Source organism: Pyrgilauda ruficollis, unplaced genomic scaffold (genome assembly GCF_017590135.1).
Source record: "Pyrgilauda ruficollis isolate IOZ18807 unplaced genomic scaffold, ASM1759013v1 scaffold28, whole genome shotgun sequence".
In the NCBI taxonomy this organism is placed as follows: Eukaryota; Metazoa; Chordata; class Aves; order Passeriformes; family Passeridae; genus Pyrgilauda; species Pyrgilauda ruficollis.
Window position 1 is genome coordinate 398843 of NW_024524155.1, and position 22569 is coordinate 421411.

Consider the following 22569-nt stretch of genomic DNA (forward strand, 5'->3'; position numbering starts at 1 on the left):
CCTCTTAGGAAAAAAGCTAGAACATACATTTCAAAATAGCAAGATGGATTTTTTTCAGGTTAAATTACAAACTCCTCTTAGAAATACATGTACAGCTGTATCCCTGGCAGTTCCAACTGTTAGCAAAATCATCTAAGAAGTCAATATATATTGATATGATTGTGGAGAGTATGACTTTGTTTGCCAGGCATTTGGAAAATAATTTAAGACAAGCAGAAACTGAACTGCTGCTCCATCCTTACCTGGAAAATGAAAATCCTATGCCCAGAGTTACTTTCTTGTAGGATAAATGGACACTTGCAAGAGGTTTTTAATTGCATACATACACAATTTACATAAAAGAGATTAACAATATTTTAAGAAAAGCCATATAAGAGGGAACTCTTTTGTTTATTACATTTTCCCCCTCAGCAAATTTAGAAGCATGAATCATTTTTATAGGAAAAAGCTCCCAAATCTGTATTATGGTCAACATAGAAATATGCTTCTAGGATATTAGGGACCAAAGTTAAAAAAAAAAAAAAAGAAACAGTGAAGCGCATATGTTGGTAGGAGATTTTAAGTTCTTTGCTCTCTGGCCTAAAAAAGTGTGCAAACCCCACAGAATTAATTACTACAGTTTGAGATACTTAAAATGATGAAAGAATTTATTTTATTTGGCACATTTTTCCTAGTAAGTTTCAATTCCTTACATCAAAGTGTGAAAGGAGAATAGCCTCCCCTATAAAGATACAGGTCAGGATCAAGGTTTTAAGCTGAAAGGAAAACTTAGTCCCAGCAGAATTTGACTTCTACAGGAAGATGAGACAAAACCCCCACACATCACAGAAATGGAATTTTTTTCTGGGAAATCTCACTCTAAAAGAAGAGACTGTGCAGTGGTTGTCAAAGCAGCTGAACTCATACTGAGTCACAGCAATTTGTAGTCTTTGTTGGCTCTTAGAGTTAAGGATGTAAGTTGGGCTGCTATTGATCCAGTGCTGGAAGCCCTGCAAGCAGCAGCATTTTGTATGTAGGTAGGTGATCAGTATCAACTGAGAGGAATAGTTAAAGTTCTCTTATATTCTGAAAAGTGACTCTGTAGAAGTGGTATCATGGTGTTCCCTATTTATTGCATTTCAGTAATTTCCACATCTAGTTTGCACAGTATACAAATAATGAGGGTTTTTTCTTCCAGCTGCATCTTCTGTTTACTCAAGTCACCTGGATATCTCAAAGTCAGTCTGGGTTCTTTTGTGTTTCTTAAATACTGTCAATATTGAAAATGGCAAATAAATATTTAGCTAGGTGCATCTGTTTACAGAGCTAAGCTGTAAATGCAAGAAGCTTCTGCACATACAGCTGGACTTAGCCACAACACCCATGATTCATAAGGCAGAGTTCAGTTCATTCTCCTCATACCTCACACAAGTTACGTAGGTGAAAGAGAAGAAAAAAATTACTATTCTTGATACTTCTAAGCCGGTGAAAGAATTAAAAAATTTACATTTTTTTTAAGGTGATTTTTCCCTGCTGAACCACTTTTACAAGACAGCTCTTCTGCAATAAAATGTAACAATATATTTTCTTACTCATAAAAATACAACATAAACCTCAGAGAAATGAAAATTGTATTTCAAAAGTAAACTAGTATGTTGCATTTTGTGAAAACATTTTAAAACTGCAGAAGGGGCTATATTAGTTATCCAAAATCAATAATTTCAGTAAGCAATGTATATGTTACAATCTACTAATTAATGTAGATATCTCACTAATAAAATGAGAATGTATATGAAAAACAAGTAACAGACCAAGACTGTAGAATTTAAGCAAGCCTAAAATGTATTATCTAATATATTTAGTGACATTCTTTTTCAACTCAAGCTGTAACTGCAAAGGGCTTTTTGAGGCAATTTCTTAGGTATGTTTCTTCATGAAGAAAATAAGGGAATATATAATAGATAAATGTATACAAACTAATTCCATCATTCCAAATATTGCAATTTGTTTCCAAAGCATAGTTGCATCATCCTTTGAATAAATATAAGGGAAATTGCTTTTAAGTTTTTATACTACTGAACAGTTAAATAAATCTGTGATAAATTAAGTGTTATCAGGCATTTTTGCCATTTGGAGGACATTTTTTATTTAAGATTACTTATCTTACAGTAAAAGGAGATAATTTACATTATATCTACTCCATGGTTAAAAGTCCTGCAAGGTAAGTGTAGGCTAGATAAAGTTGCAGCCGTTGAGTGTTTCCAAGTAAATGGTGTTGTTTTCTGCCTAGTTTACCAACACACTACATTTTGAAAGGCATTGACTTTATCTGAATTTATGTAAGAATCTTAATTTTTACAGTGTGGGTAGTTACAAAATTGCTAAATCACTGAAAGAAATTCTAATTGATGCTTACATTTTCATTTAAAAATTCAAGACATTTAACATTCTGCAAAACTGTCCTTCTAGGAAAATCCTTGATGCATTGTTTACTTTTATGCTGTTCCACAAAATCTTACAGCTCACTAAATTCATCAGTGGTTTACAACATCTTCTAGGAAGAAAAAGCTATGATTCATCAGTGCAGACAAAGCTGGGCTTTAATCCATTTCTAGAACCATATTGCCAAGTCTATATTGTTTACATTGCGTCTCAATTAAGAGACAGGCAGGACACCTGGTACTTCTTTATCTAAGTCCCACGGGCTGCCAGATGACTCAAAATCCATAACAGGTGCTAAGGCAGTGTGAGTGGAGCACCATTAACACAAGCTGGAATTGGATAAAATTTGGACTACGCTTAACCACTTAAAACACTCAATTATGAAATGAAAAATGTAACCACTCTGCACCAAGGTCCTTTACAGGAGGCTTATAAAGATATGTAGAATTCAAGTGCAAGTGAACTGAACTTAAAATAAATTTTAATTTCAGTATGTTCTTTAGAATATAAACGATATAAAAACTAGTTATATAAAAAAGCTGGGGTTCTTTTTAAGATAATAATAGAAAAATATACTTTACTGAATTAAGTCTAATTCTGTTCATCTGCTTAGGCAGCAAAAATGACAAAAATCATGCTCAGACCTCTCAGAATTTCAAAATTAAGGGAAAACAATATCTGAATTAAGACAACTTATCAAATTCTTCCGCTCCATAGAACCCAGAAGTTATTTTATTTTAAGGACTTTGGCAAACAGGAACATCTTTTGGAAGGATACAAAAACCAACAAAGGTTCAAGTGAAAACCTGTATGATAAAAGATACTCATTTGCACCAAAAAGTCCCACTGCAGATGTCTTTTCAGCACTTTTTCATCTAAGGTGACTGAACTACATATTAAGCTTAGACTCTGACAGAACACACTGCATGAGAGAAAAAATGAGTATCAGAAATTTTACAGTGGACAATTACTTAAGAACTATCTGTATCTAAATGTGCAGTAATCCAATTAAGTTTCTATTTAATATTGTAATTATCAAGAATACAATATAGTGATTTTATTACCAGAGTAAGCAGCTACAAAGTACAGTAAACTGTCATTTAAGACAGTGTCAGAGTATCTATGATAAGCAGCACTGGCTTAAACTAATGCACTATATGCCTCTAGGGAATGAAAGGCTCAGAGACTGGGTTTTAACATCAGAATCTATCCATTAATCTTGACTTAAATATAATCTACTCTGCAGTAAGAGGAAGAATGGGCATTCAATGAATTATCTGTTTGAAATATAGCAGGAGCATACTAATACAAATGTATAGCACAAAGTATCTGTTTCGGTACCATTTATAGTGTATTGATGGTCCTACAAACCCTGAACTGCATTTTAGCATGAAGTTAAAAAGTCAGATCAAATGGCTACCAGGATGGGAAGGAATACCTCAGCACTGTAACTTTGCCTGCGTGGTTAAAAGAATAATGACAGTATTTAAAAATACTGCACTCATCCATACACTCATCCATGTTTTAGTAACAGGCTATGGACATGAAAACAAAACAGAGAAGAAAACAGTGCTGAAACCCATATGCAGGCAGAATTCCCACTTCAACTTACAGGGAGGATTTGTCTTACTAATGTATCCAAGATGGGAATCAATGAATCCATAAGGTATGTTGTGCTAATTGTTTTGAAGCCCATTACAGCTGCCACTGCTTTAGGCTCTCTCCGGAGTGACGGAGCGCTGCTCCTGCGGTCACCTGGCAGCTGTGGGTTTGCAGGAGGCAGCAGTGGAGGCACAGGGCCACCGGCCACAGCACTGAAGTTCAGTAAAGCTGTTGTACCAAACATACCAACAAAAGATGTTAAGGTTTGGGCTGAAGCAATGACTGCAACAAATGTGGAATTTGTTGCCCTCCCCACAGGCCAGAGGGGAACTGCAACCCCATAAACTAACTCCTGATGTTGGGAAGGGGATTCATCCTCATTCTGACATCCGGCATTACATAAGTTTTAACTCAAGTAATTAAGGCTGATAGGTGTAAAGAATACAGATGCAAAACGAATTCTCTACTCTCTGGTATTAGCATGAATGCTTAAGATCACTGTTTTCACACATTCAAGTATTTAAATTTCTACTTTAAATACCTTCTCTGCATATATAGACATATTAATGGATGAGAAAGACAGTAAATGCATTTTCATGAAGAAATAATTCCAAACTGCAAAATTACACAAGTAAAAATTATATTACTATGAAATACTGTCCAGTAAAAAGACTGCACATACAGGTATGTGTTCATTTTCTATTCCATACTACTAGTAACATAGGCAACTTCTCTAATGAGAAATTCTGTCCTTAATTCTAATCTGTACTTTAATGAACTTTACAACTACCTTTAAAAATTTTTTTAGTTGATGAGAATGTTTTCTCTTTACCTTGGGTTGCTGCAGTACCAGTAGCAGATAATCTACTTATAAGCCTCTTTGAAGGGCTTAAGTCAATTTTAAGAATGATTTTAAAAACTCAAAGTCAGGCTTCTATTTAAAGGAAGGAAACAAATATGAATTTTCAGTTATTTCCCTTTTTTTTACATTTTGAACAGCAATTAGCAAAGTAGCTAATCGCTCTCCTCCCTAATGCCGTCAAGCTGTTGAGAGCAGTCTGCAGCACTACAATGGTACTATTGTGAACACAGCCTGGGCTTCCTTCCCACAGAGAGTTAAGTGGGCAGTTCCTGCTGCCCATGATTGGTGTCCAGTGAAACAATACTTAAGAGCCAGGTTTTATCAGTTCCACGCCAAAGAAGTGAAGCCAGGGAACCCAAGCCTTCATATCATGCTGAACCATATGCCAACCCTGCTGGCCCCTAAGGTTTATCACTAGGAATCAGGATCCATCATGTCCCCTGTGAAATTTCACTTCACATACCTTCTGTGAAGTGCATGGCTTTGCTGAAAACTGACCTTTTTCCACAATTGGCATGAACAGATGGATGGTAACTATGGTTTAGCAAGCTGAAATTAAATGATTTTCTAACAGCATGCATTCTTCTGTGTTTGGGAGGAGAAGCATTCAGAAGGAGATAGATGTATTTGTGACCCATGGATTTATTCAGCTGCAGCTAATCGGCAATTAAACTATTTTCTCAATGTCTAGAAAGTATATTGAGATTAATTTGATTGGCCAGGCTATGATTAGGACTCATGTCCTTTGGATTGCCATATGGTAACTCCAATTACTGTAACACTAACTTTTAATCCTTGCTTTATGTTAGCTTATTCCATTTTTCTACTACGTGGCACATACAGAATAAACTATAATCTTTTTTGTTATAATTTTGACCCTGGAGAATATTTTTACATTAAGTGCATTCCATCTCCAGCTAGATATTTCCACATACTGTCAGGTATTATAGTATTATATACAAGCCCTTTTTCAGTAACTGAAATACAGATCTGTAGGAGGATGAAGCCAATCAATGTACTAGTTTCTATTAATCTATTTTTTTTTTTTTTTGGTACCTAAGATCTTCTAATCCCTCTGCTGGCACTGGAAAGCACGCCCCAACTGTTTTGATTACCATATGCAGAATGATGCAGAAACAGTTTGCCAACATCTTATTCAACTTACCCCAAAACATCACTCTGTCTCAAAATCATTACGGTTTTGCCAGTTTTGGTTGTTATAAATAATCTCCTACATTTTCCACCACTTTAAATATCAGAATCAACCATACGGAATGCCACATACTTATTTTTGTATATACATGGATTTTAGTGTTTTAAAATACAAACCTTGTAAGTTGTTTGCACATCCCTTATCTGCTATGAGGGTGAATTTACGAAAAGGATTAAACCTATACAGAATGCTGTTTTTTTGCAATGTAAAACCAGGGCTTAAATTGTTTAAAATTATTTCTTTACATCTGAGGAATGTCAGGAAAAATTGTTTAATCTTCTAAGCTTTTATTCACAGACTCCTGAGAGCTATCAAAAAAATCTGTATGAAATTTAACACCTTAAGGGGACAAGAGTCTTAACATTTTAACAAAGGGCTTTTGTTACCCAAAATGTTTAATTAATTAATAAGGTTAAGTAGGTATTAACAAAAAACCTGTCACTTTGTGTTACACACATGGCAATCAACTCCAATGTGTAACATTGGATTAGTTTATCTTTTTCATTCCCGTTTAAGGACTCATAGCCTTCTCCCTTCAAAAATTTTTAAAAGGGACTATAAAAACACATTTAATAATGAACGAGTGATTCCACTACTAACTTTCAGCTAAAATGCAAAAATTTCCTCCCTTGAAAATATGTTGTAGCAAGAAAAATTCCCTTCCCTCAAGGGATCTGTACTGACATATCCAGACTCAGAAGTTCTAGAGGCTGATAAAGAGGCTGATAAAGCTGGTCACTGCTTTTCAGGATAGCTCACTGCCCTCCTTCTACCCTAAAACAGAATGCCACCAGCATAAGCCTACCCATATTTTGCTGAGGAATCAGTAGAACCAATATTTCTCCTTCAGATGGGTAAATTATATTTATGAAAGAATATAGAAGTAAAAGAATCTAGAATATGTTTTCCCAAACAGTACAAAAAGATCTGAGTCTCCCCCATAAGCGTCTACAACATCAGCAGAGCACTCAGGTCTCTATAAGTGCAATTAATAGTAGAAAACAACATAACTACAGTCAATTAGTTTTGCTAACTTGGTATTTTGTGTTTTTACCGCTTTCAAGAGAGCCTCATGCATTTCATTAGGGAAGAGTAGCTAATAAATAAAGAGTAGCTGTACTGCTGACTGAAATATGCTGTAGATATCTTGTGATAACAACAGCACTATTAAACCTGTGTGCTCAAACTGTACCCCTTTAATATGTGCTTCAGTCCAGGCAGTTTCATGCCTGCAAAGGTCATGGAGCAGATTTTTCTGGGAACTATACTAAGACACAATGGGAAATAAGGTGATGATCTGAGACAGCCAACGTGGCTGTCCCTAAGGACAAATCATGCACAAATTTGGTGGCCTTCTACAACAGTGTTACAGCACTGGTACATGAGCCAAGAGTAACTGATGTCATCTACCTGGATCTGTGCAAAGCAACTGACACTGATATCCTTGTTCCTAAATTTGAGAGATGTGGATGTGATGGATGGACCACTCTGTGGATCAGAAATTGCCTGGATGATCACACTCAAGGAACTGTGATCAACAATACAATGTCACACTTCAACTTATTTCTCACATTAAAAATACATGAAAACCAAGTGAAATTATGTTCACTACATGAAAATGTAGCAAACACAGCAGCTTGGTACACATATCTGCAAGTATTTCGCCAGCAGTTATTTGAAGTGTCTACACGACAAACACAAAGGCAAGAGTTTAAAAGCCTATCACAAATGTTGGCTCAATCAGTTGTCTCTAGTGGCTAAAATCAAAGGCATTTAAAGTGATGCTTTGGAATTATTCATTGCAAAACAATCCTATTCTTTCAACAGGTAACTAATAAATGATGGCTGAGAACAGGCTTGCACTACCTCTGAGATCCAATTGTTACTCAGGACACTGCCTACTTTTGCTCCCTGGTGCTGCATTTTAACTCTAATTGCATGATCAAGCCAATAAATTGGACTCAGGGGACAAAAAGCCCTACAAAAGTACCTATCCTGACAAAACCAGAGGTTTCAAGAAAATGCACTTCAAACAGAACTGAGGCAAGATGAGACAAGCAAAGGAGAGGTATCAAGGCTTGAAAGATAGTCATTAATACTGACAGATTACTGTAATTCTGGCTGTCAAGGTGATCGATTTAAGCAGCATATGCCAATCAATACTCTTCTCATTTACTGAGCAGCATGAGATATATAGTTAGGCAAGATGTCCCTAAGACAGGATTTCAAACCATACTTAACAGACATAAATAGCACAATTTATGCTTTGGAATCTTAGCTCTTTTTCATTTAGCCTTTTTTTTTTTAACTGGGCAAACTTCAACATGACATTATTAATACAGAAATTATTTTAGATTATTCTATTACACTGCATTGCCATTGTGCCAATTCCTTTACATAAGATATTTCAAACTGTACTACATTTCTGTATAACATATTAAAACATTAATCTTGAACATGAACATTCTTAAATGCAGCAGTTATTTAAGTACTGTGCATTTTGGTTTTTTTGGCATTAGTGGTTTGTCATTCTGAGCACTTTAGCCATTCATGGCCATACAAGTAATCTGGTATTACATCTTTCTGGTATTTTCCCAGCAATTTTACTTACAACAGTCTCTTTTTGTTCAAAAATACTTGTAAAATCACAGAAAAATACATTAATTTGATGTATTACTTCAGAGGAAAAGTAGAGTAAAGGTAAAGATATAACTATTACAGTCATTGCATACCTACAAGGAGACACACACACGCACACACATCCCCACACCCACACCTACCTGAAAACCAAAATACCTGAACAGTCCATGATATACTTCTACACATCTTGGAAATCTTCAGTTTTTCACGCTACATCATTGTATGCAGGCATTTAATGAGTCAATCAATCACATTTATAATTATTAAAATATCAAATAAGTTGTCAGCGGAACTAGGATTTGGGAGAACACCCAGAGTAATTCAAAGTACAGGAAAGTCCAAACATCATATTCTGTACCTTATGAGTCTTGCCTGAACTACGAAAACAACTTTCACTGCTAAACAGTAAAATAGATTTCAGAAATAACTGTATTTTCTTCTAGAAAAAAACCAGCAGGAGTCATATGATGAACTCCTCCATGTCTCTTACTTGAAATCATATCAGATAAGGCTACAACAGTAGTCATCAGGGATGGAATAAATATCCACTGAAATCCTGAAATTTGTAATTATTTGTATAAAATATACAAAGTAGTTTAAAAAAAAAAGAGTACCAAGCATTATTTTTAATGTTGGTGTCTTCTCACCTGTGATGACAGCAAAAAACCAAAGAGTAACAAGGATGTTAAAATCTTATTAAATGTCCTGTATCAAAAATGTATTGCCAGAAATACAGCAAACTTTCCAGACTCTTAGCATATGGCAAATGAAAAAAATTTTAAACCAGAAAATATTAGAAAAGCAATTGTAATTTCATGTATTATTCCTTTCATTGCACCAAAACTATGAGAGCAAGCAACCCTTATACCTCTCCCATTTGATACACAGCTGTCATTGATGCAGTACCACTCTATTCACTTTTTCCCTTCGAGATGCTCATGCAGCTTTAAGATAGAAAACTTCCTGGAAAAAAGGCAATTGGCACTGCCAAAATCACTGCTATCCAGTTTTAACTTTTAAGTTTCTGTACAAGTGAGAAATCTTCAAAATCTTTTCAAGTTACAGCTTGAAAATTCAAATACAACAAATATTCTTAATTAAGTGAAACAAATGTAGCCAGAAGTCTGAAGAATACCCTTTGCTCACTTTATGTCATTAATAAAAACACTTGCTTCACTTTTCCAGGGTCTGCAATTCTATCTTGAGGCAGGAGATGATCAAGCAGGAACAACAAACAGCAACACTACTAGTTCTAATAAAACCCTTTCTTGGGGCAATTGAGTATCACCTCAAGAAAAACAAAGCTTTTTCTGAGTGATCAGCTCATAATTCAGGGCAAACTTTTAACAAAGCACTCACAGACATTATTCATAAATAAGTTACTGCCTTGTCAGACACCATATGGGGTTAAATACCTGCCCTTTCTCTAGACAACTGTCAAAATATTAGCTACAATACATCAAAGTACCTACATTGGTACTTGGATTGGTCCTACAATATCAAGAAAGTTAGGAGGATGTCAAAATTTCAGTTTTGACAATAAAGATTAATTTATCCAGTCATTCAGATCAAGATTTACTCTATAACTGTTTTTTTAGATGGAATAATTAAAGCAGCATTATTTTTTGCTACTTAAATGAACTGGTTTCATGTGACCAAAAAAAAAAATCTCCAAAAAGAAATGCCAGTTTTTGGCACTAGGTCAAAGACTTTGCAGATTATTAGAAAGAAGTGAAAATTATGCTATGATAATTAAGGATAAAACAGTCATGCACATTCCAGGTATTCTAAAATATCTATAAATTTCAGATTTAAAAGATGTTAAAGAAGATTTAGCTTCTTACTGTGTGTCTTAGGTAGCATCTATAACAAGAGAATACTGTGTAAGACAGAGAGGGTCTGAATTGCACTATCTGAATTTTGCAATAATTGTCAACACTCCAGAATTTGTGTACAATGAAAAAAGTGATACTATTTTTTTTTTCACAATTGCAATTTCACTGTCACAAGGTTTCTGGTATTTGTCCTGCTTTGTTGCAATAATTGCAACGTTGGATCACTGAAGGTGCCTACTATGTCAAGGTGTACCTCTTGGCATCTGGCTGACATCTGCTGTTTATTCAGGAAGCGCAAATAAAATTTTATATGAAGCCACAATGCTATTCTTCCAAATACTTAGTATTGATCCATTTCCCACACATGGTTGATTCTAAATTCAGAATGTGACAAAGTGCTTGGTCTGAGACATGAGCCATGAACTCTTCATATCAATAATTTCAATGCAATTCACTAAATAAGGAGTATTTAACAATCCCTATATACTGTCCTTCTTATTCTACATCATAGTGAAAATGATTGTTCTCAACTTTTAGCCCCATTATTATACCTGCATTTATGAGTTTTAGAAGTTTTCCCAGCATATGTGCAGCTTGAGCATATAAGGAAATAAGCATGCACTTAAGACAAAGGCAAATGCAATGAGAAGAAACATATCAGCCCTGAGACAGAGAGGGGGTTACTGCTGCTTCATTAGCAAGACACCATGAGTATTTTGTGATTGTCACCTGCTTCTGTGTGCATGTATCCTGTGGGTACTGATACAAGAGAGCCAGGCTACCAAAAATTATTGGGGGACCAGAGAATCCTTGGAGGAGAAACTAAAGCAAATTCCACATACCACTGCAAAAACTCCACCCAAAATAGCAATATTCACACAGCTGCAGCAATGAGTGTGTCAAGAATCAAAAAAAGCAGGACACCTGCCACGCATTACTAATGTTTGCTGATAAATTCAATAGATTTTTAATCTTAAAACATGACTATATGGAAACATATAGTATTCTGAGCAAAGAACAAAACCACAGAGCAGATAAAACCTTTACAAATCATTAACCAAATAAAATCTTTGAAGTGTTTTGCTATCTAAGTATCCTATCAGAAATGTCAAAATAACGTCAGCAAGAGGAAGGTGATTGACAGAATATGTCAGCCTCAGAAAGCTACTTCAGACCTTACAACACATACTCCAAGTTGGGGAAGAGTGTAAGAGGGAGATGACCAGAATTTCTGGTATCCATGCAACCATTATTATAGCATTCACACATACTACCACTGGCACACTGTGATTAACAGACCAGCGCATTAAGGAAAAAGTTGCAATCAGGCTACGTGAAGAGGACTGAATATCCCTGCTGATTGCAAATGACAGCTGACTTTTCCAGTCAGGTCTGCACTTAGAAAATGCACTGTCTCAGAGGGTAGATAAGATCTCCTTGGAAGTCAGAGGGCCAAACTCAGTGCCAATTTTTTCCCGTCCTACACTCAAGCAAATCAACACAGTCTTAGTTTAATTAAGAGCTTACAGTCATTCATCACCACAAGATCTACAATGTGTTATTATAAACATTCTTCAAAAATGGATAAGCACTGGCCTACATATATACCATTAACTCCCTACTAAGTCAAAAAGTGCCCAGCAAGTATTACACAGTACCAGAAAACAAAGCACACACCCACAGGCAGAGAGACATCCATACACTCATGCTAGCTTTGAAATTAACTACTTCTGCTGGTCTACTACTGTAAAAAGAAGGGCTAATACAGAAATGTAGTGCCTGACATCTGTTTTCTTTGACAAGTCTCAAGTACTCTTGTGCCTTTGACATCCACATTCAACTGGATATCTATTAACCATCATCAAAATTCCTAATAAACTAACACTGCTTAGTGTATTAGAGATTCATAAGTAAGTAAATGAAGATCAGTTTCAAGAACACTTCAGGATTCTCTTCACTGACACTGTTATGGTCCTGGACTTGTGGAAATCCTTGATCATCAGATTCACTTTTCCATTTCATGTACTTTCTGAAAACAGCACTTTTGTTCCCTTTTTCTTCCCTCTTCAAATGTATTGTTTTCACCACTCTGAGCCCTCTTTTTCCTTGTTCCAGCAATATTCCAACACAAGGCAAGGCCACCTTGATTATTGAATCCCATCTGTCTTCCACAAGAGACATTAATTCTGGTAGTGTCTCCAGAAAACCTATTTAACCACAGACCATAAAATATGCCTGTTCCCCACACCCTTTAGTCCACTACAAACTTAAAAGCCAGAAGTGAAGTGCTGCAGCCATAGCTAAAACATCCCAGAGGAAAAAAAGCAGGAGACAATAAAGACAGTCTTTGACATCTTCAACTCCCTGCTATCACAGGAATATAATTAGATTCAACTTTCAAATGTTCCTAGATAACAGACCATGTCCATGTTACAGGAAACATCCACCACTCTTAGTCATTCTTGTATGAGGGAAATTCCTTCTTGACCTCAAGTCTGGCCATGGGTTGAGCACCAAGAGCATGTCCATGACATTTTTAATCAAGAGGTTTTTTTACCACTGAGACTTAGGCCAGACTTGAAGTTTAGCATTTTTTGCTGCTCTCTGCTGACACAACTGACTCCATCAGAGCCTCATTCAAGCCAGAAAAATTTGTAGAGTTTCTTTCAAATTTTACACCAAGCAAACGTGTTTTAAAGAACTTCCCACAACCCCATTTTAATTTTTAAATTATATTATACCGAACAGTAAACACAAGATACTCCAAGCCAGATGGAAAAAAAAATCCACTGATGACTTAACAAAGCCATCCTTTAATATCAGTGTCCAGTCAACTGGTACCTCATAAGCTTACCAAATGATGACAGGAAACCTACCAGCCAATGCTATCTAAAATCAAGTACACATAATGCCTTCCACTTACCATGCTAACCATACCAGGGGACATATTATCAGCATTTTAATGGAGGCCACATTATGTCATTAATGACAGGCTGTGCTTTGATGCATATTAAAAAGTACAATTTGGAGAACTGAATTAAAAAGACAGTGCACAACTTCATGGAACTGGCCAATTCCTAGACATTGACCTGGCAAGCTATGTCCAAGGAATTTAATAAACCTTTCATATTCTGTGATGTTTAAACACACAAGTCTGTGAGGTTTTTTTGGTACTGGAAGTTTACTATCTCAAAGCAAATTGTTTTCCAATTGCTCATTGCTATACATCAATAAAATGCTCTAAACCATCACTTTTGATGGTTGATGATGATAATGATAATACATTTTAAATTCTTTGACTAAGCTACTTGAGTAATGACAGAAAGATCAGACCTTTCCAAACATGAAAACACAATGAATCAACATGTGTCATCTACAGTTATGGCACAAACATCACTTAATGTGATCACATAAAACACATCCATCATTCATCTGTAAATCCATTTCATCATATCTAATCCAAAACTCTGCAAGTATTAACAGTCAGCCACAGAAAAAATAGTATTTTAGCAACAACCTATCACAAGAGAAGAACTAGCAGTTACAGCTTTGTTAGAAATCTTTTGGATCAAAATTTAAACTTATCTTTCAGTTAATGGAATTCAGAAATTTCTTGATGATTTAACCAACAGGTTGATTTTAACTTGTTGATTTAACTAACAGAACTCAATCTAAAGTAAGGAAATGGCGTGTGACTGACTTACCTTATGTTTTTTAATTTATGGTTGATAAATCTGTTCTTCCAAGAGCAGCTCCTCCAAAACATACAATTTCAGTTCCAACAACAAAACCAGAAAAGAGACAGCCTTTTCTGACACATTTACAAATATACTAACATGATTTTGACATCAACTTTGTGTTCTGAGCTGAATAACAAAATCTATATGATGGAAGTTTCATAAACTTCTCAGACTGAAGGAAAGCAGCATTCTTTGAACTAGAAAATAACACTAAGTCACACTAATATTGGATAAATACTTAATATCTTAAGGAAAGAAAGATTATTAACATCATGGTATTGATATTTTGGAAAGACTCCTCACAAAATGGTCATTAAAATAATTTTAACAAAAAATGACAAGTGCACGCCACAAAACATTAGAAATAGGCAATTTTTCAGCACTGTCTATAGTTTATTTAATTAAAAAAGCTGGTCTTCATCTGAATGCTCTTCTATGGGTTTAAGTTCCCTAAAGGCAACATCACCATTGAAAAAAACCAACGTTCCCTATATTAATCTGAAAAAAATAAAAAAACCCATGAATATCACATCTGTAGAACTGCAAGGGAATGTATATGCCTTAGAAACCATTTGAGTGAAAGGATACAAGTTTTGGTATAATGGGATTAATGATTTCAATGCACGGCTTGCATTTATAGCTGTTGCACGAACCATAATAGGCAGAATTTTTCCATTCACAATAGCACCATCAAAGAGTGGACCAAAAAATGGAACCTGAATAAAAAATTAAGAAGTTCAACATAAAGCAAGACAAGATCATAGCTATAACAATTAGCAATCAACATTAACAATAGAGCACTCAAATATATGTCTTTTTCCCTCCTCATTGCTAGATAATCAAACCAGTTATTGTGTTGCAAGTCAGACCTTTTCTCTTGTGGAAATACACAGCCATATAACTGCTTGATATCCTTGGCAACAGATAACACAGCATTTGAAAAAAATTAAGTAACTATTTGAATGTCTCATCAAAGACCATTTCCAACATTTGCTGCAAAAATCCTAGGAACAGTCATGCATATAATGTTTATGAGGTTGATAGGCTAGATGATAATACTATAGAGGGTAAGAAGCAAAAGAAATAATTACTCAAATTCTAACATTTTTTTTATCATGGCTGTAGTTATTAACATTTCTACAAGGACCAACCCAGTGTGAAAGTATCATACAGTTACTGGTGTATTGACCTTTACCTTCTATTTTTTTTTTTCTTCTGTTCTTCTTCCTTTCCACATTATCTGAACAAGAACACTGTAAGCCCTTTACAGAAGAAATCTGTGGTGAAAGTTTTGCCTCTTTGGAGCCTAACTGTAAAACCCTATTTGTGAGACCAGTAGAAAAACTCAGTATTTAGTACAGCTAGCCCCCAAAAGGTGAACAGAACAGATAGCTCTTATGTTTTGGTGTTACGTATCTCCCTAAATCCATCACCATTTTGCAATTAAAACAAAACAAACATTCAGTATTAAGTATCTTCATTTCCCATACATGTGAATAAAGTTCTGAAGCTGCTGACATAAAACAGGAGAAAAGCAACAAAATTTGTGCATCAGCTCAGCAAAGGGAGCAGAATGTACATTAAATATTCTTCCTGCTAAAAGAAAACAAATGCTGCAAAAGAATTTTAGATCCCTGTGTTATCTTTGCCATTAGTCATTTACTGTAGTTTTGAGAATACTGAAATCTGATGGAAGGCACTTTTTTCACATATAAGGACTTCTTTTTGGACTAACAACAATCCCTTTTTTCAGCAGTTTTTGTTTTCCTTCTTGACCTGCAGGCTCCCAATAATACAACTATTTATATTTAAAATAGTAAAAGAAAGAATATGCCTATTAGTTAAAAATATAAGTAATCCAACAGTTACAAGACTGACTATTATTTCATGCCTATCAATAGATAGAGGCAATCATCATAATGAGGTAATCCTATTTCTGCCACACCTCATTTATTAATATGAGTGCTTTTAATAATAATTTTCATAAAGTATAGAAATTCATGGCAAGTGATATCATACACAGAAGTTAGGTAGTACCAATACTCACGACTACTTTTACTCAGTCAGTTTAGTGCTCAGAACCCTAAACCACTGCTTTAAGAACAGGGCCAGCACTGACATTTGAGGAACAGACATTACAAAGAATGTGGGTTCTTATGCCTAAGGGCTGAGTGGCCTTGCTTTACTGAATTCATCTCCAGGTTCTTGTGTGGAGATAAGAAGAAAGTAAAAAATAGGTTTGAGAGGAAAAAAGGGGAATATGACACGGATGGAGGAAGCTGGAACAGGCTATTATTCAACTACCTTGGTTATGTATCAAATTTGATAAAAAAGTTCAACAAGTTTACTGTAATATTTAAATTACTGTGCAGAATATTCCATCTTTGTTTACAATTATGTTGTTAGCAGATATGCTTTACTGCATCAGGCCTCTACAATTTCAAGTTACTTATTTTACTATACACTGTACTCACTGAGCTCTCCCTTTTCCCTCCTCCCACCACTGCAACTGTCCATGCTTAAGACATCACCTTGTTGGATCAATCTATTACACCAAAACCTCAGATTCTAAACAAAACTCAGTTCATGTTAAACACATGAAGGAAACACATAAGAAAACAAACCCTTACCTCAGGCTTTTTCATTATCTGGATACTGAACATATGGTTTTTCATGGGATAGATAACTATAAGAACATCACCAAATTCTGTTGGAATTATTCCTCTTCTATAATCTCGAGTATGTTCTGACCAGACAATGTGTACTTCATCATTTCCTAAATGTCTTAGCTGGAAAACCAGGGATAAAATGCCATCAGTTTGAATATTCTTAATTAACATTCTATAGCCATATTTCTATATTAAATGTACATATTTAAAATGACAAACCCACTAAAAAAAGGTGAAGAAAAATTAGAAAAATAACCCAATTACACAATAGTTCTTTTACAATTTCAGTGTATTAGTTGACAGAGCTGGTTTGTGCTATAGATTTTTATACATTGGTGTTAATTTCTATTCAAATGAACAGATACATGAATATCTGTTTCCTACTGGAAGCTAAAATTTTGTTGATATTTTCTCAAGAATGCAGAGCGGTTCAACCCAATTTACTAGAATGTGTTCAAGATTGCCATCACTGATCAGCAGAAAATTACTAAATTCTGTATGAACTTCTAAAGTGTATGAATGGAGATCTGTTTAAAAGTTACATATCTGAGAAGTTAACCTCATCACTCAGCCAAATTCCCAACTGCCTACTACAAACAAAAAGCTTTTAAAGGAGAATAGCTACTGCCCTCTCCATAGCTCCCAAAAGAACTAAGATAAATGCTCATTTTCCATGAAACCAGGACACCTTTGTAAAAATAACCCTGCTCCCCTACAAACTATGAAATGGTTCTTGTTCTGGCACAGAATGGCTGAATGGGTTCCTCAAAATCCATGCTGTATCCTCAGATATAATCATATAACCAGATTAAGGAATTCCCTGAACACTCTGGAATTATCTGATTGAAGAACCAAAACACTCCTTCTGATAAACATTATCTTCTGATACCAAATGTTCACATCATGTAGAGAGGCTTTATGTATACTGATCAAATACATTCAGATTATTAAATGTGAGACTCTTTCCAGTAAGAGTTGTTTCTGAAAATTCAAACTGGAATTTTTTTTCTCCTAGTGCATCACCAGTTATTGACAATTGTCTTCAACCCTGTTCTCAGCTTGTTTCCGTAGCTTTAGGTAGGTGGAACTTGTCAAATAATCACCTTGATGTTATTCAAAGGGCTGCACTGTTTAACACGTAACATACAAATACCACTCTGAGCATGTACAAGAAGCTATTCTATATAAAAAAGGAACAATTTTCCATAGCACTTTTAGAACACAATTGCACATTAAATAAAAGCAAAACACATGCACAGTCTTCAGAGAAATTTAATTGGAATGCTCCTGGAACGCTACCTTTTTCTTATCTAAAGGCATACACCAGTTGTCAGTAGCAGTTGTCAAAAAAAAAAAAAAAAAAAGGGGGCAAAAAAAGGGAAAAAAAGAAAAAAGAGAAAAAGAAGCTGTCTCTGCTCTTCTCTGCTAGCTTTAAATGGTATCAGACTGAAGAACAGGGTTGTATTTCTATTAGAAAAAATAGGATTTTATTCAGTGTTGGAGTGGGCAAAGGACAAGTGGCTTCAATACCCTATCTCTTCTTTGATGCTCAACAAGTAATTTGTTTTGTCTGGACCAGACTGTACATACACCTACTCTAAAATGGCTGTGGTGCCTTTGAAGCCAGCTGTTCTTGCGTCTTGTGTAGATGGCTGAATTATTTTGAACAACACTTACTTAGGGACACTCCTGCACCAACACTTAAACCCAACCCAGCAAAAGAATTGGTTATATCAACATTCACTAAACTGAGCTTTGTTTTACTAGGTTAGAATAAAGCCAAACAGCAACCTGAATAGCTGATGTGCAACAAACAGCAGCTGAAGGACCCCTGGATAGCACTTTACTATGACAAACATCATAAAAGACAATTAATTGCAAAATTGACCCTTTCCTACCTTAGAATCATAGAATCATTTAGGTTGGAAAATACCTCCAAGACTATCAAGATCATCTGTTAACCTAACACTGCGAAGTCCATCACTAAACCATGTCACTAAGCACCACATCTATACATATTTTAAGTAGCTTTAGGGATGACAACTCAACCACTTCCCTGGGTAACCTGTTCCAATGCTTGACAACTCTTTCTGTTAAGAAGATTTTCCTAATACCCAGCCTAAACTGCCCCTAGTGTAACTTGAGGCCACTTCCTTGTCCTGTCTCTTGTTACTTGGGAAAGCAGACTTACCTCTGCATTGTTACAACCTCCTTTCACGTAGTTGTAGAAAGCAATAAAATCAGTAAGAGCAGTAAGAGAGTGACAAGAAGCACACCTAGCTGTTTTTTCTTTCCTGGCTATAGGTTGGAGGACTTGGTAAGATAAACTCCAAAATACACAACAAAGAACCCTCTAACCCCCCAAAAATCACCAGAAAAGCAACTTCTCCTTCTTACCTTTTAGTTTTGCAGCAAAACACTGCACTGTGGCACCAGAACAGCCCCATCCATTGATTTTCATCAAGGCAAAATTCTATCTTTTAAGTTAAACAAGGCTCAGCTTCATTTCAGTCTCTTCTAGCGTCGCTGTCTAATAAGTCATTATCCTTGGCCTCCTCTCTTTTGGTCATAGTTAACCAACTTCTCTCTTCAGGCATAAGATAATTTTTAAAATGGATCACAAACATGATCCAAGGGGGGAAAATATATGCCAGGTTTTTATTTTAAATTCAGCTCATTTCATTGTACTGGTCTCATAGACCAAGAAAACAACTTGTTGGCACCTTTTTTTGAAGCACGACAGGAGTGGAAAGCAGGGCTGTCACATCTTAAACTGGCTATATCACCAGAGAAGTCAGTGAGGAATTACACCTCAGATTAAAAAAAAAAATTCCCATTTTGCTTCCTTAGCGAAGTGACAGTCAAACTGTTGAAATATGACAATGATAAGGTATCAGGGACTGACAGGCTTGCACTTAGAAGGAAGTGAAAAGCTCAGGGAGAATGAGGCTGCCCAGCCAAAGAGAAAGCATGAGGCAAATCAGTTTGGACGTGAAGTGTTGTGGAATGTAAAAAAACCCACACGATCCTGGATTGAGGGATGGCCATCTGGAGCACTGACTGAACTCACTGAACCAACTGCCAAAAAGCAGAACTGGGGCTGATACACCATCACTGCACTGCACCATTCATAATTCAGCAAGATCAAACTATTTACTAAAAGAAATTTTCCTCCTTTACTTGCTATCTTTGGACTCAGAGACAATAAACTCACAGACTGTTAGAAACAAGTGATGGTGACAGTGTACATGCCAAACAAACAGCTTTAAAATCCAAAACATATAGAGAGTTTAGATACTGCAGCTTCTTGAGGGCACCACTGCCTCTGAATTTCATTTGTCAAAGGCTGCCCTGTGTACCTGATACTGATACCTGCAGTTAATCAGATACAATACGAGTTCTTGCACTTCTATGAAAGTTACCCAGATGGAGCATCACTACTGGTGCATGTTTTCACATTAGACTGAAACAGATTTTGCTGTGATAAAAGTGTACTGTGTGGTTATTTCAGCAGGATTACTGACAAGGGACACATATTTTTGGATGCCAAGTGTACTGAAGCCATCAGCGACCTTTCTTTCCAATTTCAAAGTTTGCTTAATACTCAAATAATCGTGTGAGAATACATTTCAGGCTGAAAGCAGAAACTTCTTCAGAGGAAAAAGGAAAATGTTTCAGACTACTTCAGAATTCCAAGTCCTGTTAAATGTATTTTACCTCATGATTACTGTCAAGAATGGTCTGGCAATGACCCAGTTTGAGTAAAATGCAGAATGGCATCTCTGTGACATGTAATGGATTAAGAGTCAAAATCAGAGGATGCAAGTAGGTGGATGATGGTATAAAGTATGAACGGTGGTATATAACAAAAAGAGAAGTACTCAGGATCAAAACCTTGTTTCTATTATAGGTGGTCAGATGTCTGACAAAAATAATAGACAAGAAAACAAGGTTTTTTTCAGAAGAAGCTCTGACACTACTAACACAGTGCTTCTTACTGCTTCTTTCAGATGTCCTTGCCTTGGGCAGCAAGAAAAGCTTCTGAAAAATCACAAATGGTGGTAACTTGACTGATCAACAACACTTGATTCATGGAAGAGATCTGACACCTGAAATTGACTTGAAAAGTTTTCCTGGCGTATTTAATCTGCTAGGTTTTGCATAAGCCTTTTAGAAAGAAGAATTTCACATTTCTTCTCATTTTTCATTTGAGAACCTTACAATTCAGCAGTGCTAAACAAGCAAGATCTCCTGCAAGCACAGCAAACATTTTGAGAATCAATTATTCACTGTAGGAGAACCAGAGACTGACCTCTTTCAAGTTTAATCTGGATTCTTTATTTCTTTGTATTGAATTGGAAGCATCACAGATTCAGTGCCCTGGACACAAGTAGGAGAAACATACTGAGCTCCAACTACCTCTGCTCAATGAAACCTTAAGGACAGAAAAAACCATGATTTCCCAAGAAGGTGTGGTCCCAGTGTGATCTATCAGAATGGGATTTGGTGCACACAGAACGGACAGCTGTCAAGACTGAATTCTGTGTTAACGGTTATTCAAAACTCACCACCAGTTGTCTTAACACTTACTTCCTGACCTTGTGTTCCTGAATTTACAAGTTCTTATGTGCTTACATCACAGTAAGCCTAACAAATTGGAAATCAGTACCAGAGACGTAAGTCACTGCAATAATATAAATAATAAAAAAAGTCCTAAAATAATGTTATACTTTGAGCTGGTGATACACTGGAAACACCTGGAATTATAGGTTACACACCAGTATTCTAACACTCTAAATGCAGATCACACTGCTCTAGAGAGTTCATTATCTAGCATAAGACATGACACAAAACATGGAGATGGACAAATGCAAAGGTGTTTTAGAAATGTAAAAAGGTGTTAAAGACTAGAAAAATGTTGTTTATATCAGCATTCTTCAATAATGAAAGTGTCAAGACCAGAGAAAGGAAGGTTCAGCAATGAAAACAACGGTTTACGATACAGAGAATAAATTTTAACTAATAAATTTTAACTGTATGTGTATGGAAAGGTTATGTTGGAAGAAATGTTAGGTGGGGAAAAAAAGAGTTGTAAGCACAGAATGAATGTAAGAATCCAGAAAGTGGACCAAATTAAAGATGATTTCAGGCTATTGGGCACAAGTGACAGGCACAATGGTCATGTTATCTGTGGAGATCAGGAAAGGTGGCAATGAGAAAGAGATTAAGAGCTCTGTTTTAGCCATTTTAAACCTGAGCTGTCGGGAAGACAGCCCTGAGGAGATAAAACAGACAAACAGATTTTTTTAAGGCTTGCTTTGAAACTCTACTCCATTAGAACAAATATATAAAAATGACTGACTGTTAGGTTACCTGAAATTTCAAATTTAACTCAAAATACTTTAAAATATTCTTACTCTATAACCATCATCATGTGTCAGCTCTCCTAATACATTTATGTTAACTGAATACAAAAGAAACGTGAAATAAATATAACCAGGAGGGATGATCAAATCTAATTTTGATACATTAGTGTCATATGCTGTACATGTTACAATAGCAGCCAGACTTTAAACTAAGCTGCAGG

General features: G+C 35.7%; 1 protein-coding gene across 14 annotated transcripts in view; it reads right to left on the minus strand.

Moving 5' to 3' along the window:
- RALGAPA1 (Ral GTPase activating protein catalytic subunit alpha 1) overlaps window positions 1-22569 on the minus strand; it is a 130612-nt gene that overhangs the window by 16641 nt on the left and 91402 nt on the right. For all 14 annotated transcript variants that reach the window (XR_005955485.1, XR_005955484.1, XR_005955479.1 and 11 more), the window contains 2 exons: window positions 16944-17102; window positions 14902-15029 (listed from right to left, as the gene is read on the minus strand). Coding sequence is in view for 4 of the 14 variants with exons in the window: in XM_041471840.1 (XP_041327774.1) it covers window positions 14902-15029; window positions 16944-17102 (287 nt within the window). In the remaining 10 variants the exon portion in view is untranslated. The remainder of the gene's footprint in view (window positions 1-14901; window positions 15030-16943; window positions 17103-22569) is intronic.